General features: G+C 35.7%; 3 protein-coding genes across 4 annotated transcripts; 2 read left to right on the forward strand and 1 right to left on the reverse strand.

Annotated features, from left to right (window-relative positions):
- The first annotated feature begins 688 nt into the window (after nt 1-688).
- LOC105794296 (isocitrate lyase) lies at nt 689-4925 on the forward strand. The gene is made up of 3 exons (XM_052628368.1): nt 689-811; nt 2863-4465; nt 4571-4925. The coding sequence occupies exons 1-3, from the start codon at nt 782-784 to the stop codon at nt 4666-4668; spliced, it is 1731 nt and encodes a 576-aa protein (XP_052484328.1). The 5' UTR covers nt 689-781; the 3' UTR covers nt 4669-4925.
- A 1728-nt stretch (nt 4926-6653) lies between these two features.
- LOC128039956 (uncharacterized) lies at nt 6654-7663 on the forward strand. Its single transcript, XM_052628896.1, has 2 exons — nt 6654-7035; nt 7341-7663. The coding sequence occupies exons 1-2, from the start codon at nt 6654-6656 to the stop codon at nt 7661-7663; spliced, it is 705 nt and encodes a 234-aa protein (XP_052484856.1).
- Nucleotides 7664-11524: 3861 nt separating this feature from the next.
- On the reverse strand, nt 11525-14675 carry LOC105794297 (syntaxin-132). 2 transcript variants are annotated; one of them, XM_012623406.2, is made up of 13 exons: nt 14510-14675; nt 13843-13950; nt 13523-13579; nt 13372-13420; nt 13146-13234; nt 12982-13055; nt 12839-12881; nt 12706-12766; nt 12542-12567; nt 12378-12455; nt 12169-12249; nt 12010-12075; nt 11525-11882 (listed from the first exon to the last, which is right to left on the reverse strand). In XM_012623406.2, the coding sequence occupies exons 1-13, from the start codon at nt 14525-14527 to the stop codon at nt 11721-11723; spliced, it is 912 nt and encodes a 303-aa protein (XP_012478860.1). In that variant the 5' UTR covers nt 14528-14675; the 3' UTR covers nt 11525-11720. The 2 variants fall into 2 exon arrangements, with proteins under 2 accessions (XP_012478860.1, XP_012478861.1); XM_012623407.2 differs by lacking the exon at nt 14510-14675 and adding an exon at nt 14336-14450.
- Nucleotides 14676-17876: the final 3201 nt, after the last annotated feature.

Consider the following 17876-nt stretch of genomic DNA (forward strand, 5'->3'; position numbering starts at 1 on the left):
TAGAGATCGGAGCTTTGGTCTTCTGCAGGAACTCGGGAATTTATTTCCACTGCACTAATATGATTTTTATAAAATAGAAAAGAAAAACAAAACAACATGGATAGAATTGCCAAGTTGCCTATTATTCACAAGGAAAATACAGATATTAAAATGATAAACTGATAAATATTAAAAATGGGAAATGGAGGTAGAAATATAGATAGGACTATCTTAGTTGTTTCCTTGGGAATCCCAAAATTTCCGAAATCTTGCGATCAATTTGTTTTGTTTTTATATCGTCAGCAATCGGCTAAGGACAGGCAAATGAGCGTTGTAAAAGAGTTCCCGTTCCAACTATGATTTCGTTTCCATGAAACCGAAAAATATAAACAGACTGTTTGTGAATGTTCTTTTGTAATGAAATTCATATATCAACAGGTTTTGGGAGATGGGAGATAAGAAAAAGGGATTGAAACAGAAAACCAGAAATCAGTTATGGAGGAGAAAAAGACAAAATAACTAATGACATAACTGGAAATGAAACAAGACAATAGCATTATGTTACGTGCCTGTAAATGCAGCTCCCATGGGACACTTTCTCAAGATAACATGCAAACAAAATAATGTAGTTCTCCGGAGAGAGAAATCTTATTTTTACTTTTACTGGGGAGGTGATAACTCATGCCCATTTTGTCATTATAAATTGAGAGACTTGGAAGAGAAAGAAAGCATTGCATTTGCACGAACTTGTTTTAGCAGTAGTTGTTTATTTTTATATATACAAAAACCAAAAGTTCTATCCATGGCTGCATCTTTCTCAGTGCCTTCAATGGTAAGCTTCATTTCCCTGTATTTCCTTCCTTTATCACCAAATTATATTTACTTGGCCCTGTCTTTCTTTGCATTTTAAGTGCTTCACTTTTGGTTTCCCACGTACCCATGAAGAAACTTAACGTTGAGTATACAACTAGCACTCACCCCCAGTCGGGTTAGCATTGTGAAATTAGTGCTTATAAGTTGATGTCCGTTTCTTGTTCCTGTTTTGGGTTATTTGTTAGTGGCTCCCAAAGCCCAACACAAGATTCGTCTTTCTTACATCAACAAACAGGCAAATCTCCCTCACAAAAATTCATCTAGTTTAAGCATATGGCAAATATAAGGCAGAAACCATGAATTGCAGTGGTTAGGATGATTTTCAGAACCAAGAAAGCCTCCTAACAAACAAGTGTTCCATTTTGTGTTTGTTTCCATAGGAATCCTTTGTTTCTTTCTAAACATATGAAGCAACCATCATGGACTATTCTTTTGTTTGTATTCTCTTAAAGGTCTCGTTCGGTGAGTGGATTTAGTCTATGTATGGTGTCAACACCCTGCGTAATTGTTCAGTTGAGTCTAAAATATAATTTTAAAATTTTCTTCAAATAACATCAATTTAATAATTTTATATATTTTAAATAAGTTATATGGTTACAATAATACTTGTCTTTTTCTTATTTTGTTTTGATACCATGCTTAAAACTACTCATAACCTCTCCAACCCTTAAATAGGATGATAAATGTGTCTCGCACGCTTAACCTCAAATCCTCCTACATTAGCAATAAGTTGATGTCAACTAAGCTAAAATTCAGTCGGCGTCTTTTACTTATTCTTTTAAAAAAACAAATAAAAAATGCATATGTTGAAATTTAGACGCTACCACCAACATTTATAAAATCTATTCTGTATCACTTAAACTAAAGCTTTATTTTGATATTTATATGTGTTTCAATATTATTACACAAATTATTTCACCTACCTTGTTTGTATATTTCTACTATTATTAAAGCCCTGGTTGAGTTTGGTCTCAATTTTGAATAAATTATATTATTATGAGGGTACGTTTGTCCTTTTCTATTATTTTCGGTGTCTTTATTTTAATAAAATCTCTACTATTACTAAGCAACACCAACTCAGTTGAGAAAATTACAAAAATAACCTTACATATTTTGAATAAGCTATATTATTACGATGGCCTTTTTTTTTTTTTCTTTTAATAAAACCAATAAAAATTTACAAATATTAAGATTTTAACTCATGCCATATGTTTCATTATTTATTGAATGTTATTTTTAAATGTCCACTTCTGTTTTAAATACGTGGTTTCTACATGTATACATGTGTGTGGGGTAGAATCATTAGGATTATTCAAAGAGTTGATTGAGTTGGTGTCATCCATCAACTAGATCTCAACTCGGTTGTAAAATTACCAAAAACTCATTCCTTTTATTAAAAAACAAAAATTACTATGAGGCTATTTTTGTCATCTTATATTTTATGTAAAATATAAAAATATTCATATCACATCATGATATTTGAACATAAAACACCATGACATTTAATATTTTAACTTTATCATTCCCATGATAAATTTTCTCTTTACCATTCCAAGTAAAGTCTATTATTCTTATTAAGTTAACTTTCACTATTTATGATTGTTACTTTCAATAATATTATTTTCAAAATTTAAACTTGGATTCCCACTTTAAAAGTGTAATGGCATGCACACCCAAATTCTTTTATTATAATAATTAAAAAAACAAATTCACTTATATATATTAGTTATAGTATTATATTTATATAAAATTTCTATGATACAAATTAAAAAAAGTAATAAAAAAAAGAACCCAAGCCCCACTTCTTTTTTTTTTTTTTTGTCTAATGTAAGTATTCAAACACACTCAAATATTAGCAGACAGAGATTCGAACATAGACTAGTAACTTGTTTGTTTAGGTCTATTTCATGACATTATTTTCGAGTAAATTGCTTCAAATCGTATCCTGCCACATTCTTAGAGGTGTAAGATCATAACAATGTTTTTAATGAGCGAAAATGCCACTGGCAGATAATGGAGGAAGAAGGGAGGTACGAAGCTGAAGTAGCAGACGTGCAAGCATGGTGGAACTCAGAGAGGTTCAAGCTAACCCGACGGCAGTATTCAGCTCGAGATGTCGTGGCTTTACGAGGCAACCTCAAGCAGAGCTATGGCTCAAATGAGATGGCAAAGAAACTATGGAGAACCCTCAAGACACACCAAGCAAATGGCACTGCTTCAAGGACTTTTGGTGCACTTGATCCAGTCCAAGTAACCATGATGGCCAAGCATTTAGATTCAATTTATGTCTCTGGTTGGCAATGTTCCTCAACTCACACCACCACCAACGAGCCAGGTCCGGACCTTGCCGACTATCCTTACGACACCGTCCCCAACAAAGTTGAACACCTTTTCTTTACACAACAATACCATGATCGAAAACAAAGAGAGGCAAGAATGAGCATGAGCCGGGAGGAGAGGGCTCGATCTCCTTATGTTGATTACCTGAAGCCAATTATAGCAGATGGTGATACTGGCTTTGGTGGCACCACTGCAACTGTTAAGCTTTGCAAGCTTTTCGTTGAACGTGGTGCTGCAGGCGTCCACATTGAGGATCAGTCATCGGTAACCAAAAAATGTGGTCACATGGCTGGTAAAGTACTTGTTGCTGTTAGTGAACACATTAATAGGCTTGTCGCTGCGAGGCTGCAATTCGATGTTATGGGAGTGGAGACAGTGTTAGTGGCTAGAACTGATGCTGTTGCAGCTAATCTGATCCAAACCAATGTTGACACCAGAGATCATCAGTTTATTCTTGGTGTGACTAATCCGAATCTTCAGGGAAAAGGTCTGGCATCCATGTTAGCTGAAGCAATGGCTGCTGGTAAAACTGGGGTTGAACTCCAGGCCATTGAAGACAAATGGCTAGCCATGGCACAACTTAAGACATTCTCCGAATCTGTTATCGATGCTATCAACAACATGAACATCAAGGAGGATGAGAAAAGGAGGAGAATGAATGAATGGAAGAATCATTCTAGTTATGATAAGTGTCTCTCAAATGAACAAGCCAGAGAGATTGCTGAGAGATTTGGGCTCAAAAATCTTTTCTGGGACTGGGATTTACCTAGAACCAGAGAAGGTTTCTATAGGTTTAAGGGTTCGATAATGGCTGCAATCGTTCGTGGCTGGGCTTTTGCTCCACATGTTGATCTTATTTGGATGGAGACATCCAGCCCTGATCTGGTTGAGTGCACCGAATTTGCTCAAGGGGTGAAATCAGTACACCCTGAAATCATGTTGGCTTACAATCTTTCACCATCTTTCAATTGGGATGCATCAGGAATGAGTGATGAACAGATGAGAGACTTCATTCCAAGGATAGCCAAGCTTGGTTTCTGTTGGCAGTTCATAACACTAGCTGGTTTCCATGCTGATGCACTCGTGACAGACATATTCTCCAGAGATTTCGCGAGGAGAGGAATGCTAGCTTATGTTGAGAAGATCCAGAGGGAAGAGAGGAACAATGGAGTGGAGACATTGGCCCATCAAAAATGGTCAGGTGCCAACTTTTATGATAGATATCTCAAGATAGTCCAGGGAGGCATATCATCAACTGCAGCCATGGGCAAAGGCAAGTCATCAAGAAATTAACTCTCCATTCTTTTTCTCAGTTGATTACACTTCAAATTTAGTAAAATAAAGAAAAAAAGAATATTGATACATGAATTTTGTGCAGGAGTGACAGAGGAGCAATTCAAGGAAACATGGACAAGGCCAGGAGCCATGGAGGTTGCAAATGAAGGCAATATGGTGGTTGCTAAGGCAAGGATGTAGGATGAAGCTAAGCTGAATGAGTTATACACAGAGAAGGAACCAGAGGGTGGTCTAATGAAGCATTATCCCATAATTTTATTTGGGAACTGGGATGCAGTTAATAAATATTACTGGAAATTGGATCACTCTATTGGAGCATCACCCAATTCTAGTTTTTTTTTTCTTCTTTTTTAGATCTCTTTTGCTTATGTTAAAAGATGAAACTAGTTTCTGTTATAGTTTAAAATGGCAATCAGAAAATGCTTTGGTTTTTTTAATCTCATTGATAAGATTGGATTGGATTATTGTTGTTCTGAAGATTATATAACTCCACTCCTCAGCCACCCACCCGTGGCTTATTGCATCTGAAACCATCTCTATATAAAAAATTAGAATTCAAGTGCCTTTAAATTTAAAATAACCTTTGAGGGTGATATGTTTTGGACACTATATTCTCCAAACGTTACTCCACAATTTCTTTGGATTGCAAGTTTCGGTTAGACGGTTCTCTGTTTTCTTGCTTCTGCTATTTACCTTTTTACCTTTGCTATTAAAGTATCAGATTAAAACTATTTATATGGCTAATATAGTGATATGTTTATTTTCTGCCTTGGAATGATATGGTAGAGTGTAGTTTCTTGGTTTTTTTTAGATGAAAAAGAGTGAAAGCTCCCCCATTGTGTGAATGATTCATAAATCTATTGCTTGGGGTTTTTAAGTTGTTTCCCATGCTAAGGTACTTAACTACTATGGCATCGCTTTTAAGGGAATATGAAACTCTGGGTTAGACATATCCTCTAGGAATGGCATGACTCAAATCCACAATGAAAATCATCTTAGGATGTTTATGGAAGAAAGATAAACCTTTAATTAGGTGGTTGGGGGAGAAAAATGTAGGAGGTTACCTTCAAATGCATCCATCATTCCTTAAGTCCCTTAGGTTTGAACATATAGAATTTGATCCATCTTCTCATTGACTGAGGGTATGAAGTATATCAGATTGGTTTTTCCATCAAAAGCACTATGGAATTAGTCTATAGAGGAAGAAAAATTTTGGTTGAGAATTAGTATGTGGAGCTGTTTATGTTGAGCTTTGGCCTGTATTGCAACAAAAGACCTGCAACAGAATTCAACTTAACTCCAGCAACAACACTGTTCTGAAGTGAAGAAATGAAGCTGGTCCGATTGTGGCAACACATTTTGTTTATTTTGTTCCTATGAAACTTTGTCTAGTTCTTTTGTAATTTGACAGCAAAGTTAGTAGGATGTTTTATCTGATTTGTATTGATATAATGGCCGGTATGCTAGCTTTCTTTTGTATACAAGTTAAGCTATTTTTTGTATATGTATTAAGTGGGAGCAATTAACTAGTAGGTAACTGTCCAATTACTTGTGTAACTCTCATATATTCATAATTTGAATGAAATTATTCAAGTTTTTCAGTTACTTTGCTTAGTACTTTTTCGGTCTTCTTGTTTCATTTTGTTTACTGTTTTTCTTTTTTTACTGAAAAATCCAACAAATGGTATCAAGAGCCCGTTGTCTTTGAGGGCCTTGGTTGTGCATTGTTACTAAGCAACCTGCGCTTGGAACAAAGAAGCAGAAGCTGTTTTGTTGGTTGTTTTTTAGTTGATGTGAAAATGAGTTTTACACTACCTCCTCCACCTATTTTTGCTGGTGAGAATTATAACATCTGGGCAGTGAAAATGAGGACATACCTGCAGGCACATGACCTGTGGAATGTTGTTCTTCATGACACTGAGCCACCACCATTAAGAGCCAACCCGACCATAGCCTAGATTAGGCAGCATAGTAAAGATTGTGCCAAGAAGTACAAGGCTATGTCATGCCTTCAAAGTGGAGTCTCTGATGTTATCTTTACAAGGATAATGGCCTGTGACACTCCAAAATAGGCCTGGGATAAACTCAAGGAGGAGTTCTAGGGGTCAGACAAGACCACGCAACAGCAGCTGGTCAACTTGAGAAAGGACTTTGAGAACCTGAAAATGAAAGACTCAGAAACCATTAAGCAGTATGCTGACAGAATCATGGCAACTGTCAACAACATAAGGCTGCTTGGAGAAGAATTTAGTGGTCAAAAGATAGTTGAGAAAGTCATAACAACCTTACTAGAGAAGTATGAAGGAAAAAATTCTTTCCTGGAGGATTCAAGGGACTTATCAACAATCCCTTTGACAGAGCTTATAAATGCTCTTTATGCACAAGAGCAAAGAAGGGCAAACGGAATAGAAGACTACTATAAAGGAGCCTTTCAAGCTAGAAGCAAAGAAAGCTCAGGTTCAAATTTGAATTCCAAAGGCAAGAAGCCTTGGACAGAAAAGAAGAAGAAAGAGCCTACTAAGAAGAAGTTTCCATCTTGTGTCCATTGTAAGAAGACTACTCACCTTGAAAAATACTACTAGTACAGACCAGACATTCAGTGTAGAGGCTGCAAACAATTTGACCACATTGAAAAGGTCTGTAAAAACAAGCTAAAAGCATAACCACAGTATCAGAATCAAGCACAGGCTGCAGAAGATTTTGAAATACAAGAAGAACATGTTTTTTCAGCATCATGCTTTGCAAGCTCGAGCAAGATTAGCAAAATTTGGCTAAGTGATAGTGGATGTACTCACCACATGGCTTCTAAAAAGAGCATATTTAACGAGCTAGACACCACTTTCAATCCAAAGTTAGAATTGGCAATGGTGAGCTGTTGGAGGCAAAAGGCAAAGGCAAGGCTATGATAAGCACTAAGTCAGGTAACAAAACCATTTCTGAAGTCCTTTATGTGCCTGACATTGACCAAAATTTGTTGAGTGTTGGTCAACTACTGGAGAAGGGCTATTCTTTAGTTTTTGAAAGTAAAATTTGTGTGATCAAAAATGTTGTTGGTGAGGTGTTAACTACAATAGCTATGCAAGACAGAACCTTCATTGTGGATGTGAATCAGTTGCAGGAAAGGGCATATGCATCTCAGACTAATGAAGCAAACTTGTGGCACAGGAGGCTGTGACATGTGAACTACAATTCACTAAGTATGTTGCAAATGATGAATTTGGTCAATGACATGTCTAAAATTGGACCAAGGGAGGATGTGTGTGAGGTCTGTCAGCTAGGCAAACAGACCAGATTACCTTTCCCTGTCAACAAAGCATGGAGAGCAAAAGAAAAACTTCAGTTGGTTCATACAGACATCTGTGGACCTATGAAGACCGCCTCCTTAAATGGTAGCAGGTATTTTGTACTTTTCATTAATGATTGCACTAGGTTCTGTTTGGTAAATTTCCTGAAGCAAAATTCGGATGTTGATTATTTCTTTTGCAAATTTAAAGCCTTGGCTGAAAACCAAGCTAGCTGTAAGCTAAAATGCTTGAGGTCTAACAATGGAGCTGAATATGTATCTCAGAAGTTCCAGAAGATATGTGATGATACTGGAATTCAACACCAGCTAACTACTGTTTATACACCACAGTAGAATGGTGTTTGTGAGAGAAAAAATAGAACAGTCATTGATATGGCCAGATGTCTTCTGTTTGAGGCCAAAATGCCTAACATTTTTTGGGCTGAAGCTGTGAACACAACTGTTTACTTGCTAAACAGGCTACCAACTAATGCCGTTAATGGTGAAACACCCTTTGAAGCCTGGTTTGGACAGAAACCATTTGTCTCACATGTGAAAGTATTTGGCTGTTTGTGTTATGCATTGGTACCAGTAGAGAAAAGAACCAAGTTGGATAGGAGGTCCATGCCAGGGGTGTTTGTTGGCTATAGCAGTGTAAAAAAAGGATATAGAGTCTTTGATCCACTAACCAAGAAGGTTGTAGTGAGCAGAGATGTCAAATTCAGTGAAGCAAACAGTTGGAAATGGGATGAAATTGAGGCAAGTCTACTTGATGAAGATCAAAATGACCTTAACATACAGCAAACTGAAATTGAAAAAGTAGTTGAAGATAGCTATGATGATATACTTGTTCGAGGCACCAGGACATTAGCAAACATCTATGAAAGATGTGTTGTAACCTTGGTAGAACCTTCATGCTATGATGAAGCTACAAAAGAAAAATGTTGGCAAGAGGCTATGGAAACTAAAATGAGAATGATTCACAAGAATGATACCTGGGAGCTGGTTAGTAGGCCTGAAAATAGAAGGGTCATTGGTGTTAAATGGGTTTTCAGAACCAAGAACAATGCTGATGATTCTCTGTATAAGCACAAGGCCAGACTGGTTGTGAAAGGATACATTCAACAGTTAGGCATTAATTTCTCTGAAACCTTTGCACCTGTTGCAAGGTTGGACACCATAAGATTGTTGCTAGCCTTGGCAGCTCAAAAACACTGGAAGGTACACCATTTAGATGTTAAGTCAGCCTTCCTAAATGGTTTTCTCAAAGAAGAAATCTTCATAGAACAGCCTAAAGGTTTTAAGATCCCTGGTGAAGAACATAAAGTCTAGAAGCTGAAGAAGGCATTGTATGGCCTAAACAGGCTCCATGGGCCTGGTATGAAAGGATAGATGTCTATTTAGCAAGGCTTGGGTTCACAAAGAGTGCCAGTGAGCCTACTCTTTATGTTAAGAAAGATGAAAAAGAGACTTTGCTAATTGTGTCTCTATATGTTGATGATTTGCTAGTTATTGGCTGCAAAAATGAGCTGATTGTGGACTTCAAGAAACAGATGCAAGAAGTATTTGAAATGACTGATCTTGGCTTGATGACATATTTTCTTGGTATGGAGGTAAATCAAGAAAGTCATGGCATTTTCATAAGTCAGCAAACATTTGCACTAAAAGTGTTAGAAAAATTCTGTATGTCAAACTGCAAATCTGTTGCCACACCTGTTGCATTGGGAGAGAAGCTGTCAAGCACCAGTGAACATGACTGAGTTGATGAAAAGGCATATAGAAGTTTGGTTGGCTGTCTACTTTATCTGACTGCAACAAGGCCAGATATTGTATATGCTGTTGGCCTTCTTTCAAGGTTCATGCACTATTGTAATGTTGCACATTTTAAAGCAGCAAAAAGAGTATTAAGATATGTTAAAGGAACCATTAATTCTGGTGTTAAATTTGGGAAGACAGGGGAACTGAAGCTTGTTGGTTATTCTGACAGTGATTGGGCAGGTTCAGTTGATGACATGATGAGCACATCAGGTTACTTCTTCACTCTAGGCTCGAGTGTTTTTAGCTGGAGCTCAAAGAAGAAATAAACTGTTTCTCAATCAACAGCAGAGGCAGAATACATCTCAGCAGCAGCAGCAGTAAATCAAGCCATTTGGCTTAGAAAGCTTTTGAGTGATCTAAATGAAAATCAAGTTCAACCAACTGAAATCAAGGTTGATAATCAATCAGCTGTTGCTATAGCTAAAAACCCTGTCTTCCATGGTAAGACTAAGCATTTTAAAATTAAGTTTCATTTTGTTTGAGAAGCTGAGCAATCGAAGGAAGTTAGCCTTATTCACTGCAGCTCAGAAACTCAATTGGCTGATGTTTTAACCAAGCCAATAGGAGCCAACAGGTTTGAAGTCTTGAAAAGAAAGATTGGTGTTTGTTGCATCCAGTCCAAGGAGAAGTGTTGAGCTTTGGCCTGCATTGCAACAAAATACCATCAGCAGAATTCAACTTAACTCCAGCAGCAACACTGTTCTGAAGTGAAGAAATGAAGCTGGTTCGATTGTGGCAACACATTTTGTTTGTTTTGTTCCTATGAAACTTTGTCTAGTTCTTTTGTAATTTGACAGCAAAGTTAGTAGGATGTTTTATCTGATTTGTATTGATGTAATGGCTAGTATGCCAGCTTTCTTTTGTATACAAGTTAAGCTATTTTTTTGTATATGTATTAAGTGGGAGCAGTTAACTAGTAGGTAACTGTCCAATTACTTGTGTAACTCTCATATATTCAAAATTTGAATGAAATTATTCAAGTTTTTCAGTTACTTTGCTTAGTCCTTTTTTGGTCTTCTTGCTTCATTTTGTTTACTGTTTTTCTTTTTTTGCTGAAAAATCCAACAATTTATTCCAGCTGCAACTGCAGATATCCCTTACTGAAGCGGGATATTTTAGCAACGGGATTGCATGGGAGTTGGTTTTTCGATTAACAACATTGCCTATGGTAACTTAGGGCTCTATAAACCAGTATATCTTGACAATGGGATTATTTTGACTAGACTATTGTTCAAGCTTTTTGTATCTCAGTCCAAACAGTTGCATTATAGAATGCAAAGAGTGTATACACTACTACAATGCAGTACTCATATGCATTGACTTCATTTAATTCCTTTTTTTAAGTTGTAAGTAGTAAGTACTAGTAAGGAATATAACAAAGTCAGCCTTGTAGATCATAGGGTTAAATGAAATCAGTGGATGCACTTGTTAAAGATTCTATATACTCCTTTGTTCGGACACCACTTTCCACTTTGATTGCTGCCCTATTCCTTCAAGCCTTAATCTGCAGGCTGCAACACATCAACTTGCTCGCTCAACTCCTACCTTGTATCCTTTTAGATAACATTGGATAGCAATGCACATGAGGTGTCTTCTTTTGCCTTTGAGCAAGCATGCATCAAATCTATCATAGATACGTAGTTCCTAAAGGCAAGCATTCTAATAGCAAGGTATTGAGTGATTCGAACTATATTGCAACTATATTGATGCTGCAACACGTCTTTCTTTGCAATGATAAAGAACCTTACCTAGTCTATAGAAACTAGCTGTTAATCATTCAAAAGATATTCATGCTTCAGAGGAGAGAACTTTGTGTTTATTTACTAATATGATCTCTAGCAAACTAAGATTTTGTTAATGTTACCTGAAACCAATAGTTAAAGGGTTCTTTCATTTTCTTTTCATAAGAGTGTTTGGAACAGAAAAAGAAAAAAAAAAAAAAGACCTCTAGTACATCTGCTTTAACTAATATAGCTACGCGGGTAGTTTTAACAGTAATGTCAAAAGTGGAGGTAAATCATTTCTCATAACATTATAGTATTTCTAAGTGGTTTTTGAAATTCATCACGTGCGCCAAAATAAATAAAAAGGAAGGAAACGGATGGAGTTATAGGAGTCTAGTTTCCCCTGTTCATTTCTTCCATGGCTTCAAAATAGAAAGCACAATGATGAGTGCAATAATGAGGAGTAAGATAATGGAGATCATCATGCATTTTCTTGACTTTTTCTGCAAGCGCTTTGCAGTTTGAAGAGCTTCTGTTCCTGATTGTAAATGGTCTACTGCATTATTAACCTGTCAGCATACAAAACACACAATTTTAAACGTCATCAACAAAATTATTAGGGTATGACTTATTGATATGTCAAATTTTATATAAATATAGGAACAACTGTTGGAAGATGTGAGAACAAGAGCAAACCTGACTTTCAATGTTGTCTAAAATTTCTCCTTGAGCTCCAACAACAACTGCCATATCGAGGTAAATCTGACAAAATTAAGAGTCCTATTAGAATAGGTAACTTAGCTTGGCCGGTCTATCGTACATACTAAGGGTTCTGTGTAGACTTCAGATTTTCACCTGCTGTAAATCGAGAAGCTTTTTCTCAATCTCAGTCACCGCATCATGCCGTTCTTGGATTTCCTCCACCGTATTTAGTATCTGAAACCGAACCACATAACAAAGTTGTTCTCAACCAAAAACTGGTAAAACATGTTCCATTCCGAACAGATTTCAATGCAATTATAGTTCCATTGCGTGATGAATTCAAAAGATGATAATGGCATAACCTGTCCTCGTCCCTGTTCTTGAATTGCCTTCTGGAAAATTTGCTCACTGTTTCCGGTTTCAATGAGGCGGTCAATTGTCTAAGATAAGATCACAATTTTTTGACACATTAAAACAACATTCATATAGATTAGACCCAAAGTTCCAACATTGAACTTAAGCTCACCTTCTCGTCCGGTCTGGTTCCGGTAACTATTCAAACAGCAATGAAGAAAAGCATTTTAAGTATGAACAATAATAATAATAATAATAATAATAATAATAAGAAGAAGAAGAAGAAGAATCAGATTGCTTCATAGTTCTTGCAAGCAGTAAGCGCGGTATTTAAACCTGTAGTGACCCTTCTTTCCACAACCTCTCGATACTCGTCCTGGATTTTTTGCCTGAGTGTCTGAAACAGAATAGTGAGATGAGAAAAACTGATAGTATCTTAAAATATGCTAACAAAGAGGTGCAGAAATACCTGGAACTCTATCATCAAATCCTTGAAATTTGTTGCCATGGCACTGCAATTGGAGACGAAATCATAATGACAATCATGTAATGGATCAACTCATTTTGGTTCAAAATAAATGGAAAGACCCAAACTAAGTGTTTGCAACAAACTTTGTAACATTGGTCCTGGATCTGTCAACGCTTGTTCCCTTCTCGCATCCTGGTTTCTGCCGATTGGCCAAGTTCTGGATATAAAAGCGAGCACAATCAGCAAATAGGCTTCAGTTATATAGCTATAAAGCCTGGAAATTAAGATATTTGAAGAGAAATTTTACATCTTTGTTGATCGCTTGTAATCTTGCTTTCACATTACGTGCTATTTTTCCAACCTCGTCAATATCTTTCTCCATTCGCTTCTTGATAGCTTCAATAAATCACATCACATTTCAACAATATGAAACTTAATTAAGCATGACAAAGCTTTTCCCATATTACAACTTCATATCTATTTTTTCTCAAGTAACTCAGACACTAATAGAGTACACTAACAAAGCTTTCTACCTTTCATAGCTGATGCCTTTGTTACCGACTTTGACTCCTCATTAGCATCCTGTAAAAAGTTTACATTAGTAGAGTTGAGTTGATTCGGTTCAGTCGGTTTTCGTTTTGTTTGAATTGTTCAAATCGGTGAAATCATCTCATACATACATACCTTGAGTTTCCTGAGTAACCCAGAGAGCTTTTCCACCTGTTTCTCAACCTCTTGTATCTATATTATGAAGAATAGGGGCATGAAGTAATCAGATGAACTTCACTTAAGAACAAAATAAAATGCTAAAAAAATGATAACAACGAGCAGTACAATCAGTGTGAAGAAGTTTCAGAAGTCTTCCTATATTGGCAGATTTTCACTTTTCAACTCATTGGGAAAAAAGTTTCGGAAATTTGCTAATATTGGCAAATAGTCAATTAAGCGTCAAAGTCAAATAACATAGAGCTAACTTGGTTCGCTATTGTGAGCATGTGGCAGACCTGCTTATTGAAAGCTTCCATTCCCATGTCGGAGTTGCTTCCAGGTCCGGGAACCTGTCTTCCCATTTCGATATCGCGGTGGCCTTTGGCATCGCCCACAAATGAATCCTAGTTCAGGACATAATGAGATCGTTCAGTTCTAAAACAAAGTGTAATGAAGCTATGGCAACTAAATTGTCAAAATGAAAAAGAAACTGATAGAACAAAGCAAACTAAACTAGGATATGACCCTCAAATCAATTCAGTACATGTCAAAATCGGAACTTGCTTTATATGGAGAAAATTAGGACATTCTAAACCTATGTATAAACCATATCGGTTCCAACGAATCAACCGAACAATCAAACAAAAGAAGAAAAAAAACAATTCCTAGTGAATTCTCAGTAACCAAACAAAGAGAGGAAAATCATTAATAAGAAAATAAAGCAACATAATTAAAAAAGAAAAAAAAAAGTGAAACTTTCATAGACAAAGCCAGGATGATATTCCTCACCACAAGTAAACACTAACTGGGATCCGAAATAAGCCCAGAAACATGCATCCAATTTTCAGCATTAAATTGCAGAAAGAAAAAGAAACACTTGATTGATCAAAGCAAAAGAAGGATTTGATGATCTTAACTTAGAAAACAACGGATGAAAAAAACAGCAAAGTGATTGACAGTTACCGTAAGCAAGTCGTTCATGTTGACAAATAACAAAGAGATGATGCTTTTGATGAGGGTTGAGAGGAAAAAAAAGGCAAAAAAGCAGAACAATTTTTTTGTTATGAAAGAGATGCTTTTATTTATTTGTATTTCAGCCGGCTGTTATAGCTCAGTCGGGAAATTAATTTAAAAATTTCAACGTTAAACACGACAAATTCCATAGCGCTTATGATTTTCTTTGTATGACCAAGCACAATGTTTGGTTTGGTTCGACCATCTTTGCTTACCTGTTTATTGAGCTTTCCGCTTGGCCCGTTTAGGAATTAAATTATACCTTTAAAAGTTAACTTTAAAACATATATTACTCGACTTTGCCATTGTAGCTTCTGTATTTAGCTGCCAAGCTTGAAGTCACTCCTATATTCAGCTATTTGTTGGAGGATATTCCATTAAACTATTCATTTTCACGATGGTTTAAGCAAACCTATTAGTTGTTTCTATTTTGTTCACTCAAGTTTTAGTCATTAATATTATAAAAATTTAATATTGTGTTCACTCATCTATTAAATATTAACATAATATTGACTTACATTTTTGGTATAACAACAAATTTAGCTTTCGAATGTTTATAGATTTTATCAATTTAGTCCTAATTCTTAAAAATTTAAAATTTAAAAGTAAATGATAAGTGCTAAAAGTAACATGTTTTAATCTCGTTTTTAATACGTTTTTGGATGATTATTCAATTTAAAATGATGAAATTTATGCTCCTAATCCTTTAAAATCATGTTTCTATACTTAAGAGAGCATTTGGAAGCAAAAGGAGTGAAAAACGTAGCAATTTTTAGGAGTGGACACACGGTTCTGTGAGCCACACGACCATGTGTCAGATCGTGTTGATTTCACAAATCGTGCTCCAAGCAGCTGAAAAATGCGATTTTTAGGTTTTTTTTCAAGCATTATAAGACCCCATATATGACAAAGATAAGAAGAGAGGAGTAAGTCGTCATAGAATACTCAAGAAAACAACTTGAAAATCATCATTGAAGCTAACTTTGAAGCAGATTTCCATCAAGATTGAAGATCTCCTTTTGATTTCTTTGAAGTTTATTATGAGTTTCTTTATTTCTTATGGTTATACTGTTTTGAGATGTTTTTATTTCCTATCATAAACTAATTTTCCAAATACCTAGAGAGATGAACCCTAAGTTGAATTCTTTTATTTGATTTCTATTTTTACGTAATAAATATTTTGATATTGTTCTCAACTATGTGTGCTTAATTCTTGGTTTAATATTTCTAGACTATTAATCCATGTTTGATGTGCTTGAATCAGAGGAGGAATAGATACTATTTAAGAGCAGGTCTAACATAATTGAGTGGAGTTGCATACAATCTTAGGTCTTATGTTCGAATCCCCGTACGTGCAAAATGAAAATATTTTTTTAATTTCTTGTATGTGCCACCCATGTGGATGCAGTTGGGTTAGTTTTGAATAGTGAGAAATCTGGTAATGGATGTAGTGGGGATATACGGGTGATTATTGTTAAGAATATTTTTTTATTTTTTTATTTTGAAAACCATCTCCTAATTTTACTCCTCACTCTTACCGTTCAAAATTTTCCCACTTTTTCCACATCTTTTCTTCTTACTTTTGTTCCTGTAACTTCCCTATTCTATTTTCTTTCTTTCTTTGTTTTTTCTTCTTTCTTACTGTCGATTCTTTGCTGTCGTCCATACGAGCATGTTGTGTCTTTATTAGTTTTGGTGTAAGTAATTCAAATGTAAGTATTATGGTTTTTATTCGATGATAAAGGGTGTAGTTCTATTGGCACTTAGTTTACGTTTTATTGCATTTTTGTGAATAATGATTTTATTTCCTAAATAGGAGAGGAACGAGTGACTTTAGATTTACCTCCAGTGAATTAAGTACTTTGAACGATGTTTTCTTCGGGGATTCATGAGTGCTTTGTTGAGTGGATTATTAGAAATAATATTAGGTGTGTGAAACTAATTCGATTTATTATTTGAAATTTGAGAAAAATACGAAATAGGGCTATTTTCGAATCGCCTAGTGCCACACGGTCATGTGCCAGGCCGTATGATGGACTGTGTGTGCCATACGACCATATGGTAGGTCGTGTGCCAGGTCGTGTGGAGCACACTGTCATGTGAAATCTTGTAGTGTGAAACTTTGTAGATCATGTAGACCACACGGGCTAGGTTTTTGGGCCGTGTGGACCTTTTTGCCAAATTTTAGGGCTCAATTAGGAACTATTTGAGGGACTTGAAATTTGGGTCCGTATGCATCATATGGGGTTCGTTAGGCTTAAATAAGACTCAAAATGTGACACATATATCAAGATGTGTTAGTATGTGCTACGGTTAAGGTAAGTGAAGAACTTGCATATGATTTGTGGTTCGATAACTCTGAAAGTTTAATTATGTGTAAAACATGTATGACACCTGTATGTAAAATAGCTGTTAGTATAAGTAATACGATATGTTATGATTTGTATAAGTTATGTGTTGTGTTACGCTCCGTATGAAATCTGTTTATGAATGCATGCTATACAACCTATGTGATATGTATGTATGTTAATGTGATTTTGCATATGTATTGGGGAGGGTTATGATATGATGGATGAAGTGTTATATGGCAGTTTATACTGCAATTATTGCAGCTTAGCTGCAATTATGTGAGTGGTGCATCGCCACATATTGGTGTGGTTGGATGGATGGACTCTTATAATTCCATATTGGTGTAATTGGCTGGTCGAAGATGGTGTGTAGGGGATAGGGGTAGGACATGATATGATATAATATGATACGGTATATTATGATAAGATATAATTTGATGAAAAATCTGATACAATATGAATTGTTAAGAAATGTGTTTTGATATATGATGAGCTCCGATATGTTTTATGATATGCTTTGATGTGTAATATGATACGAAATTACAATTTGATTATTGTATATGCAAAATCGATAAGAAAATTATGTTCGAGGGTCGAGTCACACAATAGGCTTCTAGCTCACTCGTGCGTTTAATATGGTTCAGGTGGTCTTTAGACTAAGGACTGGACGACGTGCGGGAGCTCGGACTATATAGTTTTTTTTGTAAAGTAAGTAGGTCTTAAATTTTTTTTTTGTAAACAACTATATAGTTTTTAACAAATGTTAGCATTAATCGAAAAAGACTTATCCAAAATTGGTACTTTTGAAACCAACAAAATTTATTTAAATTGTTAGGTTTGAAATAAGTGTTTTTGGGCTTCAGTTTTTTTTTCTGAACGTTTGTGAGAGTTTTGTCAAGTTTTATACTTTTAAAACGTACAACCAAGTTTGATTAAATCAAAAGATTTAAAACAAACTAATGTAGAAA

Source organism: Gossypium raimondii, chromosome 3, assembly GCF_025698545.1.
Source record: "Gossypium raimondii isolate GPD5lz chromosome 3, ASM2569854v1, whole genome shotgun sequence".
NCBI classification, from domain to species: Eukaryota; Viridiplantae; Streptophyta; class Magnoliopsida; order Malvales; family Malvaceae; genus Gossypium; species Gossypium raimondii.